Source organism: Dipodomys merriami, unplaced genomic scaffold (assembly GCF_024711535.1).
Source record: "Dipodomys merriami isolate MVZ:Mamm:240054 unplaced genomic scaffold, mDipMer1.0.p SCAF_44, whole genome shotgun sequence".
NCBI classification, from domain to species: domain Eukaryota; kingdom Metazoa; phylum Chordata; class Mammalia; order Rodentia; family Heteromyidae; genus Dipodomys; species Dipodomys merriami.
Window position 1 is genome coordinate 3,198,676 of NW_027206002.1, and position 26,576 is coordinate 3,225,251.

Below are 26,576 nucleotides of genomic sequence, written 5' to 3' on the forward strand. Positions count from 1 at the left end.
GCTGGGGCAGAAAAGTTCTCATGAGACTTTTATCTCCAATTAACCACTCCAAAACTGAAAGTGGCGCTGTGGCTCAAGTGGTACAGCGCTAGTCTTAAACACAAAGAGGCTCAGGGACAGCACCTAGGCCCTGAGTTCAAGCCCCACAACTGATAGAAACAAAACAACGCAAACAAAGAAGATAGCTTCTTCAAAGTTCTAAAAGCCCAAGTCTCCTTCCCCAAGCTGACCAAGCTGACCAAGATGAACCCCAGTGACTTGGATTACCTCTGCTCAGGGGCATTTTCTAGAAACATCTTGGGCTCTGTGTCATTCCCCTATGATGCTTATCTTCTTCTCTTCAGTAGAGTTCACATCTCAGCTCAAACTTCCAGACATTTCTACTGAGCAGGGAATTTCTAGCCCTTGATGAATCTGTTTATTAACTCCTAGAAAATTCCCCAGCACTACTAGCACAGTACAAATCATTTGGAAACCACACATATCTCTGGAATATTATACAAAGAAACAAAAGGGCATAAGGCAATGAGGAGGATTACTACTCTTCTGGAAAGTTCCTAATAATGTCCAGGACAGGTTGAGCCAAGTTAGAAACAAGGCCGAAGCTGTGCTAGGCTGGGCCAGATGTCTTCTGAAGCTGAGGAGAGCCCTCAGGCCACACGATCACCTTTCCTGCCTAGTTCTTGCTCCTGTGTACCTGCATTTCTCACCCACTTCCTAGAGAACATGCCAGTGAAGTGTGCCAAGACTTTGTTCTTCCCTTCTAGAAGATGCCTAGCCAACCTCCAACTTGGTACTTCCTCTCCTTCCCTTTCCAGCAGCTCCTGGCTGCAGGAGGATGAATCTGCGTTCACAGTAATCACAAAGAAACTCATTCTCAGCAAGTGATGTGGAGCCTGGTCCCAGTTCTTTCAATAATCCTCCCAACAGTCCTCTGAGGTAGACACAACCAGAAACCCACTTTGCAGAGGGAAAAACTGAAGCCCAGAGAGAATACATAACCCACCTGAGGTTATAGGCTTGGTAGGTGACAGAATTTGAGCCAGGTGGTCGGAGTTCAGACTTAATGTCCTTGATATGTCCTTGCCTTTGGGACAAATTCCACAAAGGATAAGACAGCCTGAGTGCTGGCAGTGGAGGCAAATCTTTGGTGGAATCCAGAATCTTCTGACAGTCCCCAACTAGCAAATGTCCCCGGAGGCCTCCATTGTTTGTGTGTGTTTAACAGCACCCCAATTTTCTTAGGGTAACCACATATTTCTCATGGCGTCAACTGTCCCTTAGTTCCAAGAACAGTCACCTGACCCAGACCTGGAAAATCAGTGCATTCTATTCTCCAGGCAAATCAAGGTCAATGCTGGGTTTAAAAAAATCATGGGAAAATAAATATAGCATGAAACTGGCCATTGCGATCATTTTCATGTTCAGAGAGACGCCGACTTAGCATGGTTTGGCTTAGAGTTTCTCTTTATGATCACGCAGAAGCACAGCATGCATTCAGTAGAAACTGTAGGTGGAATGTGGAATTTGGATCTTGGCCCAGGCTAGCAAGATGTGGCAGTTCCTCCTTCCCGATGCTCCCCTCAGCCATGTGATCAACAGGACTGACCCTTCAGTGGCACCAAACTGCATTTTTCAGGATGCAGCCCCATCGTAAGCTGGAAACATGGACACACAGTCCCATGGCACTTTGCACATTCCGTGTTGCACCAACGTTGCTGCTGCTCGTTTCCAGGAGGTCCTCATTCTTGTCATCAGACAACAACTTCCTGCAAGGGTATGCTACAGCTGTCATTAAAAAAGCAATACAGAAGCCAGGCACCAGTGGCTCATGCCTGTAATCAGCTACTTAGGAGGCTGAGATCTGGGGATCATGGTTTGAAGCCAGCTGGAGTAGGAAAGTCCATGAAACGCTCATCTCCAATAAACAATTCAGAAAAAGCCAAAGTGGCACTGTGGTTCAAGTGGTAGAACACTAGCCTTGAGCACAAAGAGGCTTAGGGACAGTGCCCAGGCCCTGAGTTTAAGCTCCAGGACTGGCAAAAAAAGTAATAATAATAATACAAAGCAGGGCACGAGTAGCTCACACCTGTAATCCCAGCTACTCAAGAGGCTGAGATCTGAGGACCATGGTTTGAAGTTAACCCAAGCAGTAAAATCACCGAGTTTCTTATCTCCAATGAACCAGCAAAAAGCTGAAGATGGGGCTGTGACTAAAATGGTAGAATATTAACTAGCCTTGAGTGCAAAAGCTCAGGGACCACACCCAGGCTCTGAGTTCAAGCCCCAGTATCAGCACAAAAAATAAACAAATACAAGTACCACAGACTGGGAGCCCAGAAACAGGATTGTATATTCTCAGAGTTCTACAGGGTACAAATCCAAGATCTTGCCATCATCAGATTGGTTCTGTCTCAGGCTTCTCTTGTGGCTTGTGGGTTACTGTGTCTTCATGTGGTCCTGTGTGTGTGTGTGTGTGTGTGTGTGTGTGTGTGTGTGTGTGTGTGTGTGTGTGTGTGTGTGTGTGTGTGTGTGTGTGTGTGTTCCAAATGTCTTTCCGTGAAGACCCACTAATAGGTCTCATTAATGCCCTTAAATACTTATCTTTACTACAGTCATTTCCTGAGGCCTGGGGGTTAGTACTTCAACATATGAAGATGGGACAGTTCAACCCATAATATCCCCATTCTCCAATTCTGGGGCTACTAAGGAAGGTGTTGCTCTATCTGCTGGGGAGGTTGAGCAAGTAGAACCTCACTGGTCTCTGCTGGTGGCCACCTTCTCAAGGAGCAAGCACCCCAAAATAAAGCTATTTGAAAACAGTGCCTGATAGCTGGGGGATGCCTGGCCCCTGAGCCCAGACATACCTCAAGTTGGCTCTGCCTCTGCCCCTTGCTACTTCTGGTTAGGTGACATGCTGAAATTCCTTTTACATTTTTTTTTCCATGAAGGATGATCAGACATGAATCAATATTCTGATGCTACGCTTCAAAGACGGAGTGAACTCAAATTTTTACACCAGTATGGGACCCCCTGGTGGCTAATTAAGTGAAAGTTAACATTTGAATGCAGGGCTCTCAGGCTCTGATATTCACACAGGAAGAACACTTGTATGTCATGACTGGTCACAGCACGGTGTAGGCCAGGGTTGTGTAACATAACCCATAGATCCAGCTCCAAAGTCAACCTGACTGGCTTCCCCCATGAACAGAGGGGCCCTATCTTTCCATTTCATTGTAACCCCAGGCTCTGTCATAGGGATCGTCAGAAAACAAGCCAATAGAGCAAAGCTGTCCTTTCCAACACAGAACAGATGCAGGATGGCCTGTAAGGTCACAGGACAGGAAACAACCCAAAGTCTTTCCAGGGCACTAACCAAGTACATCTCAGGACATCCCAACAGCGTGAGAGGGTCCCAACACTGACCCCCCAAAAAGTGTTAGCACCTGCTTTTTGATATGTGATCTGGAGCAGACCATTTCAAAAACAAAAACAAAAACACACCAACAATGGAGCTATTCATTGATATACCAATAGTCCCCAATTTGACTCAGAATTTTTCAATTCTTACTGTAGTGCAAAAATCCACAAACACGACTACTCTGGTTTTGCTTTTCAACACATTGTTTGATGAATTACATGAGCAAGTCCACACTTGATTATAAAATAGCTCTGTGTTAAGTGTCGATGAACTGTGGCTAACAAGGATTCTGAGTGTTTCTCTCGTTTGGGATATTTTTAACTTCTAATGAGGTTGATTGGGAATGTCAGACCATCATTCAAATGAGGAGCATTTGTATGCATGCATTACCTCCAAACAGGGCTGAGCAATTTCATTTATCTGCCACTAGGCAGATAATGGTAATTTCAATTAAAATCCATTAAAATGAAATAAGATTGTAAAGTTCAGTTTCTCTGTCACATATGCTACTTCTCAGAGGCTCACTAATCACATGTAGCTAGTCCTGGTCACAATGCTGGTCAGCGTGGGTGGTGAAGACCACTCACAGAATGTTTTACTGGCTGGGTACTGGTTGTTCATGCATGTAATTCTAGCTACTCAAGAGGCTGAGTTCTGAGGACTGATGTTTAAAACCAGACTGGTCAGGAAAGTCTGTGAGACTCATATCTCCAATTTCTCACTAAGAAGCCAAAAAACAGAGATGTGACTTAAATGGAAGAGCACTACTAACCTTGGGTGAAAAAGCTAAGGGACAGCATTTAGGCTCTGAGTTCAAGCTAATGTCTCAGTAATGGAACGAACAACAACAAAAGGACTCTGTTTCCAAATCAGATCACTTTCTCAGACACTAGGGCTAGGACTTGGATCTATCTTGTAGGAGAACACAATTCAATCCACTATGTTATTTTCTAGACAAAGGGTACAAAACTCAATGACAAGCACTCCACTGAGGTCGCAGAGCTGGCTGGGGACACAGCCCTGCCAGTCACCGGCACCATGGACTTGGGCCCAGAACTCACGATCTTCCAGCCTGGTCTTCCAGCCTCTTCACAATAGGCGACATACAGAAGCATGGCCTCTCCCTAGCCTGGCTTATCTGCCCGCTACTGCAAGGATCTGACAATAGATTACACTGTCTCCTTGGGTCGTGGGAAGGAACTGGGGTGGGGATCTCTCCGTATCTCAGATCAGACGGGGGATGAAGCTACAGAGGGTGGTCTAAGTTTCCAGACTCCAGAAGTCTGTGGGGCTTTTTGATCAGAGTCTGCGGAGAAGAAAGGAGTAACAGAAAAGGGCCTCTGTCCTCTTTTGGACACTGGGAACATGTGCCAGTCCACTAGGCTGGGGGTATGTGTGTGTGGGGGGAGTTATGTGGCTAAAAGATTGGGGTCTTCAGGGAGAGCTCAGACTCCAGATGACAGGTAGAAAAGAACAAGGGACAAAGGTGGGCAGAAGGTCCTGATGAGAACACCAGGCCCTTTCCTGGGCCATACAGACCACATGTACTACAACCAATGAAAAACAGCCTTGGTTGACCAGAATGAGGAGTTCCAATGTGTCTCTGCAGGTTGGAGAGGTTCTGACCCCCACTCCCAAGCTCAGTTGTGAGCTCAATTGTGCCATAAGACACAAATCTAAAAGTCCTCATCCCGAATGTGGAAATCCCCAAAGGATCACACCCTCCCCACCCCCAAGTCTAAAAATCTCTTAAATATCAAAATCTTCCAAAATCATAATCCCCAGACTGAACTCCTAAAATGTTGAAATCCTGAGAGCTGCAATCCTAAAAACCACAATTCCCATTGAGGAAAACAAAACAAAACAAAACAAAAGGTCCTTCAAGCGAGGCAGGAGGCCAGATGGGGAGAGGGGGAGATCGTGCGTTTTTCCGCTGTACACCCAAAGAGTTGCCAAACTGTGAGGTCGTGTCCTATTTTTTTTTTGTCCCTTGTACCCAGCACCATGCTTAAAAAGATTCTTCATCAGGGAAAGAGAAGGATGAGGCGTGCTCAGTCACCTTCTGAATCAAAGACTTGCTGATAAGGGTTACTTCTCCAGTCTTCTAAAATACCATCAATGGCGAAATCCTCTTGGCCAGGAATTTGGCTAGGAGAGAAGCTCAACTCTGTGTATTTACTGCTAAAATCTAACACGGAAAAGCTAGTGAACATTTTGCTTCGTGGAATGCATGGTGTGTTCAAAACTGTCCAGACTTCCCCAGCAGCCTTTCAGCTCCCTAGCTTCCATCACTTCTTCCTTGAGCCTCTGTCAGCCGCTCAGCATCTCCTTCCTCTGCCCAGACACAGAGGGATACAGGACAGGCCACAGGACAGCTTGCAGGTCACTGTCTTGACACTGTGCTTGCTCCATGACTTCCAATGGGTCCAGGACCAACTCCAACATTGTTGCCACATCCAATCAAAGCTCTCACAGTGGGCTAGGGGTGGAGCTCAGTGGTGGAGCACTTACCAGCCCTGTATAAAAGAGGGTCTGGGTTTGATCCCCAGCATCAGAAGAAGGGAAGGAAAAGGCGAAGGGAAAGGAGAATGAGGAGAGCATCCCTATGGTTAGCAAGAGAGACCCAAGAGTTGATATAAGTTCTGACTTATTCAAGAACCCTGGGTCACACACTCTTCTCTCCATCTGTCTCTGTCTTTGGGATTTGGACCATTCTGGTACTAACCCACAGCAAGAAACTTATTACACACTGCCACCCAGGCCACATCTACAAATAGAAACAGCTTTTTAATTCTTCTCCACAAGTTCAAAACTACTGCCTAGAAAATGCAAAGGAGCTTCAATGTGAATGGTTGTGAATGGTTGTGACTCCCAGTTTAAAAACAAACAAACAAACATATATAAATCACATGAATGTCCAGGTTCTCCTGGTATCTATAGGCGATTGCTTCTAGCCAGTTCTCCTAACCCAGTACACACTCACACACACACACTCTCTCTCTCTCTCACACACACACATACAAACACACAAACATGCATGCATACACATACACATACACAGCTGTCCAAGTTCCCAATATGAAAAGAGGTTACATTTGCACATAATTCATGCACCTTCTCCCATAGACTTCAATAGTCTCTACATTATTTATAATACCTAGTACAATGCACATGACATGTCAACTCTAGTTTTCAGAAAGTCATGATAAAAAAGTACGCACATGTTCAATATGAATTCAACTTTTCGTTGCTGATACCTTGAATCCCCAGATGGCTGAATCCAAGGTGGTTATAAGCCAACATCTGTCGAAGTGCATGCCATGATGTGAAGAGCTGGCTGAATGTCTAACTCAGCACTCAGAAAACCAACGAAAAGATGGATTGTTCCCATTTGACCCATTTTGTTGCTCATCCAGAAACTCATTTATCAGTCTAAGTTTCCCCTGTGTAAACTGCAATTTCTGAATTACTAACCTGCTCATGGTGTCATTATTTGTCACATCCTTCTTCCTCTTACTAGAACACCAGAGATTCTAGCTAGAGCTCAGCCAGAAAATCCTCTCCCTTCCCACCATGAGATCTGCGTTTGCCATGGAATAGCTCAGGCCTGGGCTGGCAGTGATCTCTGAGCCTAGACTCGGGACCCGTTGAAATGGGCTGGGACATGGCAAGCAGTTTGGCTAATAGGAGTGACAGTGAAGACAAGGGGCACTGTATTCTGCTCCCATGCTCTGGGAACAGGTAACCGAAACCATCTCCTCCAGCATGCCAGGACCGCTGAGCCACATTATAGCTCTTCACTCGCTCACTGGTATTACACATTATCCTGAGCAAGAGTTATTCCAACCCTGCAAATACCAAGAGTAGAGCTCACCACCGAATGCTCAATTGTGGTCCATAGAAAGTTCCTCTAAAGACAACCAGAAGATCTGTTAGATAAATCTGCATTTGAGCTACATGGGTTAGGAATCCACAAATCCTGGCTTTATTCCTGGCGCTCCTGAGCCACACCAGAAAAACACAAGACAGAGCCAATCATTTGCAAAATCCAAACTTGTGAGTTTCCTGGTCCCTTTCTCTGTCTACATCAAAAGAAATGAAAGCAAAAACAACCACAAGCAAACAAACCAACAAGCCAGACGGAAGAGACTCTGCCCTGTATCTGAAAGAGCTCTGCCTATGGTGTTAAAACCAATGTCTTCATTCTAAATTATCTCATTCTCCTCTTGGTCCCTCTCCCAGTACAGCTAATCAATCAAGTCAGTTTAGCTTGCTGAGTCTCTAGCTAATGAGAGGAAGGTCTATAACAGTCCTCCACACTCTAGCCTGAAACACAAAACCATCCTCTTGCCCATGGGTGACCTGTAAAGCTATGAGCAGACAGCAAGAAAGGCCCCGCCCACTGACATCAGAAGCCACTAAAGAAAAGAACTCTTAGCTTACCTGGGGGGCAGACACACTCTGACGGGGCTTCTCGAACAGTCCGGACCTTGACAATTCCATCCAATTTCTGACCCAAGAATGAAAGGAAAAAGAAACATATATGTATGGATGAGTTTCAGAATACAGGAAGGTACAACTAGAAAAATTAGGGGATAAAAAGTGTCTGCTGGGTGCTGGTGGCTCACACCTATAATTCTGGCTACTTAGGAGGCTGAGATCTGAGGATCACAGTTCAAAGCCAATCCAGGCAGAAAAACCCATCAGACTCTTATTTCCAATTAACCGGCAAAAAGCTGAAGCCAAATGAGAGCAAGAGGACCCGTGTTCAAGCCCCCACACTGGCACACACACAAAAAATTCAAAATATCTGAATGATCTCAGATGGTGGTAGCATTTTTTTTGTTTGTTTTTTCAGAACATTTCTGGAAAGGTCATTAGATTCTATAGGCAATTTTTCTAAGGAGAGGAAAAGCAAAAGTAAGCCTGAAACAATGCCTGATAAGGTGCTGGTTTGTGTTGTGTTGCAACATGTTTAAATATAACCCCAAGAGTAACACACAAGTGGGCATCCTGCCAGCCAGCCAGGCATGGCCAAAGCCGTGACCTGAGAGGCCATGGTAGGATAAATCAAAAACTGCTCCCCCTTGGCCCCCCGCCCTTGTGGCAGCTCTCTGGACTCACAAGCTTACCCCATCAATCCTCAGGGAGCCCCACGACCTCTCCCAACCCATGGCCTTGGATGTGAGGGCTCTGGTTTAATTTGCCCTTGATGACATTGTATTTCCTTTCTTTTTTTCTAGTGGGGATCCTTGGCCTGGATAATGTGATTCAGTGCAATTTAACTGGATATTGTACATATGCCCAGCCCTGAGCTAGATAGAGAAAAGAAGAGTTACCCCAGAAATGCAATCCAGATTCACACATACACTTAACAGGGGTAACTCCTAGAGACAAGTCTGTTACTCTCAGGCTCCATTTGACCCATAGGGCAACTTTTATGATGCTGGGAAGTCAAGCCAGGGGCTTTTACATGCTCCATTTGTGCTCTACCTTTGAGCTGTCACCCCAGCAACTTCTGAGGCACCAATTAGAGGTCTCTGCTCATAGACAATAGGATCCAAGCTTCATAAAGGAAGAAATTCATTCATAATCCCCACATATAGGAGAAAAGTGATTGGTCCATCATCCAAAAAACAAAACAAAACAACCACCACACCAAAACAGCTAGGACTAAGTCCTAACAAGGACACACAAGGTATTTTGTTTTACTTTATTTAGAGGGCATCTCAGGATGAAGAAACTCACACATGCTGAGCATATATGCTCTATCAGTGAGCTGTACCCCTCAAGCTAAGTAATTTAGAAGTAATTTAGAGGCACCCCCAATACTGAGCCTTAGCTACTCAAGAGGCTGAGATTGGAGGATTGTGATCCAAAGCCAGCCCAGGCAGGAAAGCCAGTGAAATTCATCTCCAATGAACCACCAAAAAGCTATGGCTAAAGTGTGAAGGTGTGGCTCAAGTAGCCGAGCACTATCCTTGAGTGAAAAAGATAAAGGACAGTCCTGAGTTAAAGCCTTAGCACTGGTTCATTTAAAAAAAAAAAAAAAGCTGGGAGCTGGTAGCTCATGCCTGTAATCCTAGCTACTCAGGAGGCTGAGGTCTGAGGATCGTGGGCAGGAAAGTCCATGAGACTCTTATCTCCAATAAACCACTCAGAAAAGTGGAAGTGGTGCTGTGGCTCTAGTCATAGAGTGCTTGCCTTGAGCTAGAGAGCTAAGGGAGAGCGCCCAGGCCCAGAGTTCAAGCCCCACAACAGACAAAAAAAAAAAAGGAACACCAAAGCACCCCACCTTCCACTACCCCCTGGGGGGGTCTAGACCCAGACCCCTAAGGCCCAGGTCTGTGTGGGAACAGGTCAAGAATGGCCTGAACTCCATCTGAACTCCATCTTTTTTCCAGCTGTATTTGCAAATGATCTAACAACAGGTTTCAAAATGGACTTGGGAAAAACTTCAACCTTCTAGTTCCGGCCAGATGACTGGTGTAAGAAGCTGTGATCTGTGTATCAGTGCTAGACAGGAATGAGAATCCGGCGATTTCCTTGACTTAAAGGAAAGCATGCAGTGCGGTCAACAATGATCTTTTAACACGGCTATCACTTCCTGCCCTTTTGTCTTAGAGGGTGTGGGGCTTTATCAGCCACTGATAGGCAATACAATGGCTTCCAAGCTACCCCAGAAGACACTGAAAGGAGAGATGAGAATGAAGGAGAGATGAGAATGAAACCGTGACGTTAAGGCTACTATGGGAATGTATTACTGGAGGTCTTTTTAGAAAATGTTTGTGCTGGTACTGGGTTTTGAACTCAGGGCCTGGTACTCTCCCTTGGCATTTTTGTTCAGGGCTAGTGCTCTACCCCTTGAACCACACCTCCACTTCTGGCTTTTGGGTGGTTTATTGGAGATAAAAGTCTCATGACCTTTCTGTCCTGGCTGACTTTGAACCATGATCCTCAGATCTTAGCTAGGATTGCAAGCATGAACACCAATGCCCAGCTTGGGCATAAGGGTTGTTGTTAGGTCATTTTTAACTTGGAGTCTGCATTTGTGTTTTCTGAGTTGATGATCAATCTACACTTCTAACTCTTGATCATCTCTCCTCCCCCAGCTCCTCCCCTCACTCTCTGTGGCTGTGAAACTCGGCCACTGTGAACTCTAAATAAAAATGTCTAAATTGGAAAACCAATCCTGGCATCTTTAGGCTTTTCTTTAAAAAATTTTTTTTTAAAAAAAAGAAACTATTGAGTCAAGGTTTATAAAATGATTTAAAAGCTTCAACTCATTTTATATTCAATATCTGGCAGGACTCCAGCATCTGCAAACAACATGGCCCTGGTTTTACATATGCAAACAAGTCTTTCCCCAAAAAGTAAATAAAGGATGAGTTTGGAGGGGGGGAGAGAATCATCTAGGGGGGAGAGGAGGAGGGGCTGTTCCTCTCCAGAAGCTAGAAAAAGAAGATCTGGGAGATTTTTTTGTGGGGAGCAGAGTAGTAAGTTCTACAGGGAAACTGAAGAATCAGGGAAAGTCCAGATTTTCAAAATGTCATCAAATAAGTTCAGTAATGGCTGGCGAGAGCACTGTCGGATACTCCTCAGATGTCTGGTCACATTCTTAAATTATTTTGATGGACATTCAAGAAAAATAAATTAATTAAACATTGAGCCAGTGTGGTTGAGTACCTATGGTCCCAGCTCCTCAGGGACTGAGCTATAATCTCAGCTACTGGAGATTTAACTACTGGGGCTGGGTGCAGTAGCTTACTCCTATAATCACAGGCATTTGGAGGCAATAATGGAGAGGATTGCTTTTTTTTTTTTTTTTTTGTCAGTCCTGGGGCTTGAACTCTGGGCCTGGGCACTGTCCTTCAGCTCTTCAGTTCAAGGCAAGTACTCTACCACTTGAGCCACAGCACCATTTCTCGTTTTGTGGTGGTTAACTGGAGATAAGAGTCTCACAGACTTTCCTGCCCTGATTGGCTTTGGGCTGTGATCTTCAGATCTCAACCTTCTAAGTAGCTAGGATTACAGGCATGCACCACCAGTGCCCAGCTGAGGATTGCTTTTTGAGGCCAGCCTAAGCAAAAAGTTATCGCCATTCCCTCACCCCTCTCTCAACCAAGGCAGGTGTGGTGGTACCCCTGGAATCCCAGGTGTGTAAGAGGGAAAGGTAGGAAGATCGTGAACCAGGCTGATGTCGATCAGCCATTGTGAGACCTGAGTTCAAACTTAGTACTAAAAAACAAAACAAAAAACAAACAAACAAAAAAAACCCAGACTTTTCATGTGGCAGGTACCCTGCCAACAGTTAACATCCATATCTCTCTGTAACTCTCAAGAGCTAGGAACTATTAAATATGTATTCAGAAATTGGAAAATTGAGACTTAAGAGATGGAAATTTCAGGGAAGAATTCAAATTCTAGTATCAGCCAATTCCAGTCCACAAAACAACCTCTGCTTCCAGGCAATTTTCAGGTCTACCAAATAATAATAATAATAATAATGATGTAATAGAAGTTGCTATGGAAACTAGGCCCGACTAAACTGTATGACAGAAAGGGAGTGAGCATTTGGGAAAGGAGCTGAGGATGAGGAGTCCCGTGGAGAAGGCTGGAGGTGATCGTGTGTCCTGAGTAGCCATCATTAACTGTGCATTTGTCAAAACCCACAGGTCTGCACCTCTCATCAAAGCGTGAACTGAACTCCAATGGATGGATCCCAGTCAAAAACAAAATTGACTCAGATTATCTGCACAACAAAGTCACCTAATGACTGCTCTCTCTGTCTGTGCACCTGGCATAAGCCACATGCACTTCAAAGGAACTGTGACATCACATACACAGGTCATGAATTTGATAAAGCGCCTACGAATTTCAAAAGTATCCAGCACCCCAATAGAAATAACAAGGCTCCATGGAATGAGGAAAAAAGTCACTTGATTTTAAAAAGCCATCATTCAGCCAGGTCCCGGTTGCTCACACCTGTAATCCTAGCTACTCAGGAGTCTGAGATCAAAGCTAGTCCAGGCAGGAAAGTCTGTGAGACTCTTTTCTCCAATTAACAATCAAAAAGCTGGAAGTGGAGATGTGGCTCAAGTGGTAGAGCCCTAGCCTTAAACTTAAAAAGCTCAAGGACAGTGCCCAGTCCCCGAGTTTAAGCCCCAGGACCATCACAGAAACTAAGAAACAAACAAACCAAGGTTATAAAAGCTGAAAGTTAGTCAACATTAACAGACAGCAGTGGCCACAGGGGGGTTGGGGGGTGGGGTGGGGGGACTTCCCAGGGTGGTAGATTTATGTTCTTCACTGTCCAGATTGTGGAAAGTTCCACAAATGTACACAATGTCAACATTTATCAAGTTGTATGGCTTAACGATGTGGAATTCAGTGTAGATCAGGTTTACCAAATGTCTTTCTGTCTGTTCGTTGATCAGTCTATCTTTTTATTTTTAAAAAAAGGCTTTCCCAGGCCTTAGGCTTGGGTACTGGTGAAGCAAGTGTCCTGGGGTTCCTTTCAGCCTCAGACTCCACCATGGTGCCAGGTAACCACTTCCCCCATAGGCCCATGGCAAAGACAAAATGTGAGCACACCCAGCCTAGCTCAGGCAATTGGCAGGAGCTGCATAACAACTTTTCTCCCAGGAATGTGGGTTTAATCAGTGACTCCCATCAGCCCGCTGAGTGTCTCCCTTACAAACCACATCAGCACACACATTTCCTGAAGGGTCTCGGCTCAGTCTCGAAATACATGCGCTTGTTTTGAGAGGGTTACTCTACAAACAAAATGTGATTCTTCAGTAATCCTTAATTCATGTTTCTATTCATTGTTTTTCAAAGGCATCTGTCACTTCCTGTCAGAACCAGCCTGCTAGAGTTTGCCATGCTGGTTTGACAGAAAGAAATCTAATCAACAGCCCCACTGTGGGGGGAGGAGTGGGGAGCAGATTTCACCCTAGGTCTTGCCATACTGGGGACAAGCCTTGCCCATAACACACACACATACACACACACACACACACACACACACACACACACACACACACACACACACACACACACACACTGGTGGTTCACACCTGTAATCCTAGCTACTCAGGAAGTTGAGCTCTGAGGATCACACTGGAAAGCTAGCTGGGACAGGAAACTCCATGAGACTTTTATCTCCAATGAACCACCAGAAAACCAGAAGTGGTGCTGTGGCTCCCAAATGATAGCATGTTAGCCTTGAACAAAAAGCTCAAGGACAGAGCCCAGGTCCTGAGTGCAAGCTCCACCACTGACAAATAACTAAAAAGAGAAAGACTGGGACCCAGATGCAAAAGAGACAAGATCACGTTGGGACACTGCAAGAAGGCAGCCATCTGCTAGTCAAGAGAGGCCTTGGAGGAAACCGAGCCTGTCAACACTGAGCTGGTGGACTTGCAGGCCCCACCGCTTGGAGAGAAGAGATTTCTGTTGTGCAAGCCACCCAGACTGTGTACCTCATATGGCAGCCCGGCACACTAACACTGATGGGGTCTCATAGTCCTCTCATCCGAGACTCATTTGTCCCCCACCCCATACCCAATAAAAAGGTGTAGAGACAGGGTACTAGGCTGGAGTGGGGAGAGAAGATGGGTGAGGCAGGGTGGGCGTGGGCAGACTCACTTAAGGCTGGAGTGGAGGAGCAAGTCAGTGGCTCCTCCGTCCATGAATTCACCTGCAGCCTAGCAAGAATGTCTTTTTTACAGGGTCTGTACAAAACTCAGGCTTTTCATTTCTTATCAATGCCCAAACCATACTGCAAAACTCTTCACGTTGTCAGGATTACAATCATCTGGAGAAGGTAGATTTCCTTGCAAATCCCGCACTACTTTACAGAAGGGACTTGGAGAATATGCAGCTTTTGGTAGCCACAGAGTGTTCTAGAACCAAACCACCCAGAATATGCGGAGCTAATAGTTGAGCTGGGAGCTAGTGGACCTCACTTGTAACCCTAGCTACTCAGACTGAGGTATAAGGATAGTGGTTCAAAGTCAGACTGGGCAAGAAAAGTCTGTGAGACTCTTATTTCCAATTAGAAACCAAAAAGCCAGAAGCAGAGCCGTGGTTCAGATGGTAGAGTACCAGCCTTGAGAAAAAAATGCTAAAGGACAGTACCCAGGCTCTGAGTTCAATCCCCAACACACACACACACACACACACACACACACACACACACACACACACACACACACACACAAAGGAGGGTTGATGGGACTGGAAAGAGGTCAGGAAGAGAAGCCCATGATGTCAGTGGCAGGACTGCCAGTTTCCGGTCATTCAAGGCCAAGCCCAGGCTGGGAAGAAGGTAGATGATCTGTTCTAATATGTCCCCTCTGCGTGGGATGCTAGCAGGCCTCTGTCAGGATTAGCGAGGCAGAGCATGGGGTCAGAAGGGAACCTGTGGCTCTGCCCTGCCATGCTGGGCCAGGGCAGACCCAGGAAGTTCTTTTTCCCCAAAACTTTATCCTTACAGAAGCTCCAGGAGGGTGAGGCAGATACTAAGATAAGCCAGCCAGTTCCCCACTACATCCCCTGCCCCCGAAACTGGTGGATTTACTAACAGATCCAGATTGACCCCAGATCTCCCAACCCTAAAGCCAACTGTGTCAGCCGTGTAGGTCAGCTTTCAAGGGGAAATGGGGAGAAAACCTTCCATGGTAAGATAATAAGAGAAGACTGGCTACAAAGTCTCCCCCTGATTCCTATAGAGCTTGCTGTGTGTGCAAGCAAATGTAAATGAGCATGTACACACACAATTGTTCACACACATGCAGGCACATGCTCATGTATACTCCCACGCACACATTCACCTACATGCATCTGCACACTCATGTATGCACACTCAAACACAAGTATATTCATATCCACATGTGGACAACTGCTCAGCCACATGTATACATGCATTTGGGTACATACTACACACACCAATTCACATGCATGCTCACATGTGCACATGCTTACACACATCTTTGCCTATGCAAATGTGCTCACACATGTGCAAATTGCTGACTGTTATACATGTAAGCATTCATGTGTTCATCCAATCATCCATATGTTTACTTGCCGGCATGTATGTACATGGACAAACACTCCCAGGCACACACATGTTTACACTGGCCCATGCTCATACACTCCAGTCCTGGCTGCCTTCATGGGAACTTGCCCTTTGTTTGATGGCACCAAGATTGGGGGCCAAAACCAAGAGGAAATAAGACAGTTCCAGCATACAAAAAGCATCCAGAAAGGAATGAACAGGCCTGCTTTCCTCCTGGAGGACCAAGGGTGAATAGCTTTTATTTAAATTGTGCCTCACATCTGTGATCCTTGATACTCAGAAGAATGAGAGCTAAGGATCACTATTTGAAGCCAGCCTGGGCAAGAAAGTCTATGAGACTCTTATCTCCAATTAACCACCAAAAAAGTTACCAGTTGAGGTGTGACTCAAGTGGCAGAGCTCTAGCCTTGAGAGAAAAAGCTTAAGCAAGAGCACAAGGCCCTGAGTTCAAGCCCCAGGACTGGCACACAAAAATGAAAACATCAGAATCTATTCTAATTGGTTTATGATTTGTTTCACAACTCAAAATTGGAAACAAATTCAGTTTTAGAAGTTTAAAAGCACCCCCGCCCTGCCCAACGCCCTGGATTTCATGGCTACATCAGGAAAATAAATCTTTTTTTAAAAAAAAAAAAAAACCAGCATGAATGGAAGCAGATGTATGAAGCTTCTAATTTGCCAGGTTAATCACAATCATCTAGGGTGTCTATGCATTTTCATAAATCACAAAAACAGACTGACTAGCTTCTTAATTGAAGCCAATTAATGAAGTGTCAGTATACCCTTTCACAATGACAAATACAAACCATTATTTTCATGAATAGTCTGACTTTTGTTTTGGTCATAAATATGAAATTTTTAAGTAAGTGAGAAATCTCATTCTGCTCAAATAAACAAAAAAGAATTATGAAGTTAATTCTGTATTGGCCTTCCTTCAACAACCAAGTCACATTTCTTGTCTTTCGTGGTTTTTGTTTTAGTGGTACTGGGATTTGAACTTAGTGCTTTGTACTTGCTAGAAAAATGCTCTATCCCTTGAGCCAAACCTCCAGTTACTTTTCCCATTAACTCAAGAATAAATGTGAGGGGCTGGGAAGGTGGCTCAGTGGTAGAGCCCTTGCCTTGCATGCATGAGGCCCTGGGTTCGATTCCTCAGCACCACATAAGCAGAGAAAAAAAAAGCCGGAAGTGGCACTGTGGCTCAAGTGGTAGAGCACTAGCCTTGAGCTGAAGAGCTGAGGGAAAGCGCCTAGACCCAGAGTTCAGGCCCCACCACCAGAACCCCCCCCCCAAAAAAAGAAAAAGAATGTGATTAAATATCTTTGGGGGTGGGTGGGTGGGTAGGAGATAGTACTGGTGCCTTGTGCTTGTTACTACTTAAACCATGTCATATCTCTTTATTGCTTTAGGTATTCTTTAAATAGTCTTTCATATTTTTCTGAGTCTGGCCTCACACCACCATCCTACTATTTATGCCTAAATACGCAGCTGGGATGACAGGTTATGAGCTACTATGCCCAGCTTGCTGGTTGCAATGGGATCTCACTAGCTTTTAACCAGGCTCTCCCAGAATCACAGCCCTCTTATTCTCTACCTTGCAAATAGCTAGCTGGTAGTATAAGTGTGAACATCCAGGCCAGCATCTGTAGGGTATGCCTTGAATAGGATAACAGAATCCCAGGGTTAAAGAATCTTTTTTGTTTGGTTTTGAGACAGAGATTTGCTATGTAGCCCAGGCTGGCCTTAAATGGGGGATCCTTCTGTCTTAGCCTCCTGAGTGCTGGAATTACAGGCATGCGCCATTCTACCCAGCTAGAGATCTTAAGGTCAGCCATGTAACCTCCTTCTCAACTAGCCAACGAAGATATTGCTTCTAGGTTTAGCAAAGAAGGCACTCTGCCTTTAACAATGTGCCCAATACACTGGGCACTTAGCACACGCCCCTAGTTAATTCCACAGAAGCCACATGAGGCAAGCAATATAATCCTTGCTTAACCAGACACCAGTGCTCACACCTATAATCCTAACTATTCAGGAGGCTGAGATTTGAAGATTGCCATTCGAAGCCAGCCCAGACAGGAAAGTTGTAAGACTCTTCTTTCCAGTGAACCAGCAGAAAGCCAGAAGTGGAGCTGTAGCTCCACTAGTAGAGCATTATGAGGCCTTGAGTTTAAGCCCCATACTGGCACGCATGCGCACGTACACACACACACACACACACACACACACACACACACACACACACACACACACACAAATTGTACAAATTATAGCAATCCATTTCTTACAGGTAAACACCGCAAGCTAGGGGAAATGGACTGTTTCCTGAAGTCGCCTGGGAACTGACTGTGGGAAATGACAGGGCTGGGGTGTGAACTCTGCTCAGAGCACACAGTCTTACAGATGGCTACAGGATGTGCTGCTCCCAGGTGAAGAAAACTGGGCCCTCAGAGTTCAGATGCGCTTCCCTGGCAGCCGGGGGGCTGAGGACAGCACTCAAGATTAGCAGTGGGGTTAGCCAGGGTAAGGGGCATACTTTCATCAGGGCCTTCAGGCTTCTCCTCTCTGGGACACTGAATCCCACCTCATGGTGTGGGGAGGGGGGAACTGAGGACAGACATGAGAGTCCATCTGCCTGCCAAGAAGGGCATGAGAAAGGCCCTGTGGGCCGGGACTCAGGAGCACAGCACTTGCCCTGCATGTAGTCTAGCCCCAGCATTACAAAAGATAATTGCAAAAGACAAATACAGGGCTGGGCACCAGTGGCTCACGCCTGTGATCCTAGCTACTCAGGAGGCTGAGATTTGAGGATCTAGGCTCTAAGCCAACTCAGGGCAGAAAAGTCCATGAGATTCTCATCTCCAATTAACCACAAAATGGAGCTGTGGCTCAAGTGGTAGAGCACTAGTCTTGAGCACAAATGCTCTGGGACAATGCCCAGGCCCAGAGTTTAAGCTTCAGGATGGGCAAAAAAAAAAAAAAAAAAAAAAAAAAAAGACAAATACACATGCAACATCTACATATCTACTTGTCTGTCCCACTGCCTCTGGGGGAGCCCTGACGTGACTTTCTTTCAAATTCCATCTGTAAGCCTACTTTTTTTTCCCTCTCAACGACTCTGTGCTAAGTCTAGAAATATGTATGTTTCCGGACATGAGGCAGGGATGTTTTCTAAGTGTTTATGTTAACAATTGAAGATGAAGTCTGACTCTCCATATGGGGAAAAGTGAATGGAGCAAGGACTGGAGGATGTGTGTGGCCTCAGAGAACATTCTGGAATCCAGTTCCAATCATTCACAGAATTCGAAGTCCTAGTGCTCACCAGTACCACCTGGGACTGGGGCCTGGCACCAAGCCAGCACTACTCTGGAAAGGCCTCTTGGTTGAGCCTTCAAATGAACCTGATCCTGGGGAGAAATCTTGACTTTTTCCCCCCCTTCCGAAAGGGACTTTTCCCAATCAAAAAGTTCTTTTTGCTTCCAACAATGACAAGTTCAACAACAACAACAGCAAAATGAGATGAATGAAACCTTCAACTTCGCATGTCATCAAAGTTGAAGCCAAGCTCACATTAATGCAATTGTTTCAGAAGATCACAAGAGGAGAAATTCAACAGCTACGGCTGGTTGCTCTATTACTTACTCCACATTCCAAAGAAAAGCAGATGTAGGAGACTTTTCCCACAAATCCAAAACCAGTACCACATCTGTACTAGCAGCAAAAGCAGAGGCCTAATGCCACAGTGACAACTGGATGCAGATTCTCTGGATCGGCGGCTCTGTGGTCATTAAACATGACTGTAAAGATCATACATCACCTGGGGAAAAAATGCCTTTTTTTAAAAAAAAAGGTAGAGTTTAAAACAGCAAAACACAATATAGATAGCATGTATCCTGTGGGTAACATGAACTGAGTATCAATCTGTCCATGGACAAGGACTAATAAGGACTAACAGATGTTCAATAGCCCTTGTTTTAGAGTAGTGGGATCATCGGTAACATTCATGGTTTTAAATCAAGATACATTTGGAGTACTATGTAGAAAGAAAAAAGCAGGGAGGGAAGACAGCCAAGATACTCTGCTATTTCTCAGCCTACCTGGCTCTCTGTGATTCCCGGTCCACTGATTCAACCAACTACAGTTTACTATATTCTGGGGAGGCCTGGGATGGTGGTACACATCAGTAATCCCAGCTACTCAGGAGGGCAGAGGTAGGAGGAAAGGGAAAGTTAGCATAGATCCTATTTGGAAAACAAACTAAATGCAAAAGGGATTGGGGTTGTGGCTTAGCTGGTTGTCTTTGCAGGTCCTGAGTTCAACCTCCAGGACTGGGAGAGGAAAAAAAAAAAAAAACCAAACCAGCCAGGCATTCATGGTTCACACCTGTAATCCTAGCCACTCAGAAGGCTGAGAGCTAAGGATCCTGGTTCAAAGCTAGTTCAGGCAGAAAAGTCTGTAAAACTCTTATTCACCAGCAAAAAGCTGGAAGTGGAGGTGTGGCTCAAGTGGTGGAATGAAAGCCTTGAGTAAAAAAGCTAAGGAAGAGGGAAGAGGGTCTTGACCATGAGTTCAAGTCTCAGTCCTGGCACCAAACACCAAACCAAAACAAAAAGAACCAAACATCCAGAACTTCCCAGGTGAGGTCTGATCCCTGGCCTGTGTTCTTCTGCAAGGTTCCTGTTGGGTCAATTTAGCCAGAATCCCTTTTATTCCAGATGTTCCTTAGTCATTTCCCATGCACTGACCTCTCACCTGCCCTTTGGCTGTGAATTCAGTGTTGTACTCAACCTCTGACAAATGTCACTGTAGTCCTGACACCTGTCACCAGATAAGGTTGGTCTTGCCACATTTTGCTAATGTCATGGAATCAGGTGCTGTGGAACTGTTTTCCTCTGATAGAGCTGGTTTCTGCAGGATGTAGCAGCTCTCCTGCAAAGCCCTCCTGTCTCCACCCAGAGACATGCTCCCATGCACAAGGCCAACCCCACATCCAGAGGGCAGAGGGGTGGGCCAACCATCCCCGCTACACAGCCAGACCATGGTGGCTTCAGATTCCTCATCCTGGGTCTTCCCCTCCACCTCAAGCAGTGTCTTCTTTCTAATATCAATCCTGCCAAACCAATGGCAGATTATGTCAGGCAGAGGGTGCCACAAGGCTGTGGCAAGCCACTAGCCACATGCACCTCCTCTCTGCAGGTCCCTAGAGCTCAGGAGGCCCTACGGTTTCCTTACATAGACCAGAGGAACACAGTCCTTCCTCCTGAGGAGAGATCAGAGCAGAGGAACAGAGTTCAGGGGTGGGCAGCCCAGACCTGGGGTCATGTGTGCTGTCTTAGGTTGAACAGGAGCGTCACCCTGAGGGACAGTGGGCATGCCTGACTTTCTCAATCTCTTCTACAGCACTCTGTCCATCCCAAGGGAGCCCGGGACCCCCTGCACCCAGGCAAGCATTCAGCCACTGAGCTACACACTGGTCCATAATCTTTGTCTTGTACATCTGTCAGGGTTGGAAGTTTGGTGCCCCACGTGGCCAGGTTAAGGGGTGGTGGGACCTTTAAGAAGCGGGGCCTAGCAATGTTTTCTCTCGTATGCAGAAGCTAGATCCAAAACACATGATAAATTATACAGGATTCTAGGTATTCACACACACTGAGACCAAAGGAGAGCACTCTGGGGAGGAACAATGCTTCTGTGCCTCTGATCATATAAAATAATAGTAATCAAAAGGAACTCCAGGAAATGGAAACAAGAGGGTTTTGTTTTTCTTTTTGTCTGGTTTGTTCCTTATTCTATCTTTGGGGGACAAAGGGAGCACAAAGATGGAGGGCCATAGGGTGAACGAATTCAGCAGTGGTACTCACTAGACACTATGTTGAGAATGAACTACATAACTTGTGGCGGGGGGGGGGGGGGTGCGGAGGAGGGGGGGACTGGGAGAGAGTGAGGGAAGGAATACATTGTCCAAAAAGAACAGTACTTATTAGCTGACTTATGTAACTGTAACCCCCATGTACATCAACTTTATAATAACAATTAAAACTAAGAAATAAATAAAAAGAAGCAGGGCCCAGAGGGAGGTCCTCAAGTCATTAGAGGTCTTGCCCTTGGAACAGATTATAATAGCTCTAGTTTCCCATCTCACCATGCGATCGTTTGCTTCCTGCTGCACCTGCTTCTGCCACTGTCCAAACCACCTGTCATGTTGTGAGGTCGCCAGGGGGCCCTCACCACAGCCAGTGCCAGGCTCTTTGGGCTTTTCAACCCCCCAAAACGATGAGCAAAACAAGGCTGTTTTCTTGATAAATGATCTCGCCTCTGATATATCACTACACTAACCGAAAAATAACTAATGCAACTGAAAAGAACAGGCTTCTGCAGAGAATCTCAAGACAGCAACTTGCCCTTCAGCTGAGGCTGGAGGCAGAGCCGGATGTGGACAGCAAGGACTTAACAACCAGCAGTGTGGTGGTTGGACAGTTCCCAAGTGTGGAGTGGGGGGAAACTGCAATGTGGAAAGAGAGCATGGGCGTGACAGTCCAGCCGTTAACCGGCCCCCAATCCATTCTCCCCTTTAGTGACAGCAGTGACATTCTATGGCACCTGGCTGGCAATGTGAGTTGTTCCACAGTGGCCATTTCCCAGCCTTCCCTCCTAACAAAGCCCTGATTCTAGTCTGGTGGCAAGGCGCCCAGCCCCAGGGGATGAATCAAAATTGGCCAAAGCCTCCTTGTTGGCCTCCATCACCCTCAGCCGAGAAAGGGTCGGGGTGACCATGTGACCTCATTTTGGAAGATGGATACCAGGGAATGCTGCTGAACGAAGCTGAGAAAGTTCTCTCCCAGGTTTACATGGAAGAGAAAACACCTCTCAAAAAGACAGCTCCTTTTGCTGCCTTTTCCCCTAGGCTGAAAAATTATGAATATGTGGAGCGGTATCAGTGTCTTACGACAATTCATTTTAGAAAGGACAAGAGAAAAATCAGTTGTCTGTCACCCAAGCGTGGCCAAGTCACTGAACTAACCCAGTGTCTGCTGGCTGTCCTCTGTGCTTCTCTTATGCTGTAAGATGGTTCATCCCATTACCTTCTGCCAAAAACTAATTACCTGACTGGACTGGTCTGTGTTCCATGACTATAATGAAATATCAGAGGCAGGCTTCACACACACACACACACACACACACACACACACACACACACACGCACACACACAAACTCACTCACACAAACTCACACACACACACACTCACACTCACACACACACACACGCGCACACACACACACACACTCACACACACAAACTCACACACACACATACACACACACACACACACACACACACACACACACACACACACACACACACACGCAATGAAGAGAGTTTTATTTATTTTAGTTCATGGTTTTGGAGGTTGAAAAATCCAAGATCAGAAGGTCCCATTGCTCTGGCTTCTGCTCAAGGCCACAATGCAAAACAGAAAGCCGGAGCAGGCCTGGAGTTACTATAATCCCTTCCAAGAGCATGCCCATGATGGACCTAAGGACCCTGTATGAGGGTCCACCCCTTAAAGGTCCACATGCCTCACAATTCCACCATCTTGGAGACCAAACTTTCAAAGCATGAACCCTTGGCAGGGACAAGGGCAAACCATATCCAAAGCCTAACACCAACCTAGATTTCTCCTCTGCAGGATCTTCTTTGCTGTATCTTACACGTCACTATGACGAACGTATTAGAAAGGAAGACGTTGCCTTCAGGAAGCTGACATGCTTGGAAGGTAGCTTGCACACAGCAGGGCCAGGTCTCAAAGGCTCCTCTGTGGATAAGAAACTCAAGCACCAGAGGTACTGGATCCTGATGGCTACCTTTTTTGGGACCCCCCCCCCATCAGATAATCTTAATTCTGCTAATATTTGGCTTCTGTGTTGTCAATCTGCTTGTTCAATTGGTTTCTTCTAGACTGGAGTCCTCCAAGCTACCAATGGCCACAAAAAAGGAGCCTCATAGAAACTCTCCTCCAGAGTTGTACTGTGGTCTACTGGAACAGCCCACAAACTATGTCCTGTCCGTCTAAAAGATACTTTACGGAGGATCCTAGGCTGCAGAAAGTAGCCTGGAATGGTCACTGTAAGACAGGGGAATGAAAGACAGAAAGAAAGAGGAGCTGTTTGGTAGATAGATATAAAAGATGGCGTACCTAACTCATGGCATATAATATGTGGCCCAACATGGAGCTTCTTCTTCCCATACTGTCTTAGGTTCGTGCTCAAATGCTTCCTACAATGTCCCAGGTTCCCATTCAAATGCTGAGCCCAAAGCTCAAGAGAGGATTATGGGAGGAACCAAGTACAAAACCCTCCTTCCAAGGGGACTCCTGAAACTCATCGTTTCAGGTCCCTTTCCAGAGAGTCTCACTGTTTTCCATTTGATACTTTCCTTTTTTCTTTCAAATAAACTTGCTCTGTCGGCTAAAAAGAAGGAGGAGGCGGCTGAGCCCTGGTGGCTCACACCTACTCAGGAGTCTGAGATTGTGGTTCAAAAACAACCTGGCATAAAAGCTCTTTATCTCCAATTAACTACCCAAAAGCCAGAAGTAGAGCTGTTAACTCAAGTAGTAGAGCACCAGCCTTGAATGATAAAAAGCTCAGAGACAGCACCCAGTCCCTGCGTTCAAGCCCCAGGACCAGCACAACAAAAAGAAGGTGGAGGACGAAGAAGAAGCAACCACCCTGCATCTACCCTGCTGGAACAGTCCCCAACTTGGGGAGCCAGCCATGCCTCCAATCTTCAAGCCCAATTCAACAATCCCAAAAATGTTTTCACAAGAACACCCCAACAGTTGGCTTGTTCTAAATACGTTGCTATTATTACAAAGCGATCCCAAACTACCACATTAAAAAAAAGAAGAAGAAATGGTTTAAAGGCAAGAAAAGAGTGGAGAGAAAAAAGTAAGCATGCCAGGAAGTAATTGGAAGGAAACTTTTTTGTTGATTTAGGAGCCAGGAAATGTCAACGAAACAAATTCAGCTATGATTTACTCCCCACGTTCAGTTGTGCGTGGGATTTAAAAATAGGGATCATTATTAAAATAGACGGCTAAGAACTGATTACCATGGAGGCTGGAAAGGCTCCATTTGATTCCTAGTTTGACAATAACCAATACTCACAGTTGACGGGAGGGAAGGAAAGCACTTGTATTTTATCTGAGTCTCTGGGCCTTTCTTGGTTTCAAACTGATTGGTCTGGACAACAGAAGGCCAGCAATAACAATAAATCCATTGTAAGCTAGCAATGGTCTCCTCTGAATACAACTAAATATTTCATTAATCTTTGCATTAAACTTTTTTTTTTTTTTTTTACTGTAGTATGAAAGCTTTACACTATAAAGCCAAAGCTTTTTGTAACACACAAACTAAAGTAGAACTGTGGAGGGGTGGATGAAGGAAGCAGACTATTTAAAGTACGTTCAAAGCAAAAGGTCAGGTGCTACCAATTGTAGAAAAATCCATGTCTTCCCTTTGGTACCACAGGGAGGGTCTTTGACCACCATGGGCTGGCATGATTATTCCTTTTTTTGTCTGTAGCTCCTGTAGCTTCTACATGATCAGACACTGCAGCCAGTCCCAGAAAACTTTATGTCAGTGCTGTTCCCAAGGGAACTGGGAGAGTGGGTCCCCTATCAACCGTGGCTTTTGTTGGCTCATTTATGTGGTGGTTTTTTGTTTTTTTTTTTTCTCTTTCTCCTGACATGAAAGTTGTGTATGTAGTTGGCAAGAACTTCTTTTCTTTAATTTGGACACGGTCTCTGCCTCTGATACTCCAAAAATGGGTTAGCTGGGCAGAGGACAAACTGCAGGCGCCTAACCCACAACTTTCTTGACTCCAATTTCGGAACTGGAAAATGTGTTCAAGCGCAACACGCTCTTTCCTAAGAGACATTCAGCTCAGTATATATTTGTCCATCTAGTCAGTTGGAAAAAGTATCTACACATCCATTTAGAGCTAATTACCCGCCTCCCACACCCTCTCCTCTCAACTGATTGTGTACATTTCCCATCAAGTGGTATTTATAATGGACTGTAGCTAGCAGGAACCCATTGGTGCCCTGGGAAAGAGATGTCTTCTAGCCAGAGGAACCTAAAGTAGCACGCATGCGCACCCCAAGCCAGGTCTCAATGGTACTGTGCTAGCTGTGATACCCCACAGGAGTCAGGGAAAAGGGCTGCTTTATATGCAATGCTGAGCTCTGGTGAGCCATGGGGTGGCATGTTGAAGGACACAGCAGATTATAAACTGAGAACCTCTGCATTCTCAACTTTCCCCTTTGTCTTTCTCATCCAGAGGAGGACGGGGAGGAACTGAAGGTATGGTTCAAGTGGTAGAGCACCCGCTGTGAGGGAAAAGGCTGAACAAGAACACAAGGCCCTGAGTTCAAGTGGGGGGGGGAGAGAGGGGGGAGGAGGAGGAGGAGGAGGAGGAGGAGGAGGAGGAGGAGGAGGAGGAGGAGGAGGAGGGCTATTATTTAGGCAGAAGAGGCAGCAGAGCCTGGAGGGCAGCCAGCGCCCCGAGCCAATCCCAGGTCTAGGGGCAGGAGCATCAAAGATAGTGATTCTGTCCAACATGATGAGTGAGGGCTTTGAGGTCTTAAAAGTAGCTCCTTGCTCTGAAGGCACAGTGGCAATTTTAACCCTTAGAAATGTCCCAGAAAGGGGCTGAGAAGGTGGCTTAGTGGTAGAGTGCTTGCCTAGTATGCATGAAGCCCTGGGTTCGATTCCTCAGTACCACATACACTGAAAAAGCCGTGAAGTGGTGTAGTGGCTCAGGTGGTAGGGTGCTAGCCTTGCGTAAAAGAAGCTCAGGGACAGTGCCCAGGCCCTGAGTTCAAGCCCCAGGACTGACCAAAAAAAAAGTATCCCAGAAAATGGACTATGCAACTTGTAGGCAGGGAAGAGAGGGGGAAACTGGGAAGGGGTGGGGGGGAGGGAAGCAAAAGATGGAGATCAGGCTCACAGACTTTTCTTCCCGGGGCTGGGAACCCTGATCCTCAGATCTGAGCCTCCTGAATAAACTAGCC

The 26,576-nt window shown here is 45.8% G+C and overlaps 1 protein-coding gene across 1 annotated transcript in view; it reads right to left on the reverse strand.

The window, feature by feature from the left end:
• The window catches only part of Col23a1 (collagen type XXIII alpha 1 chain), a 200,963-nt gene that overhangs the window by 173,307 nt on the left and 1,080 nt on the right, over window positions 1–26,576 (reverse strand). The window contains exon 2 of the mRNA XM_069993802.1: window positions 7,865–7,931. Within this exon, the coding sequence (XP_069849903.1) occupies window positions 7,865–7,931 (67 nt within the window). The remainder of the gene's footprint in view (window positions 1–7,864; window positions 7,932–26,576) is intronic.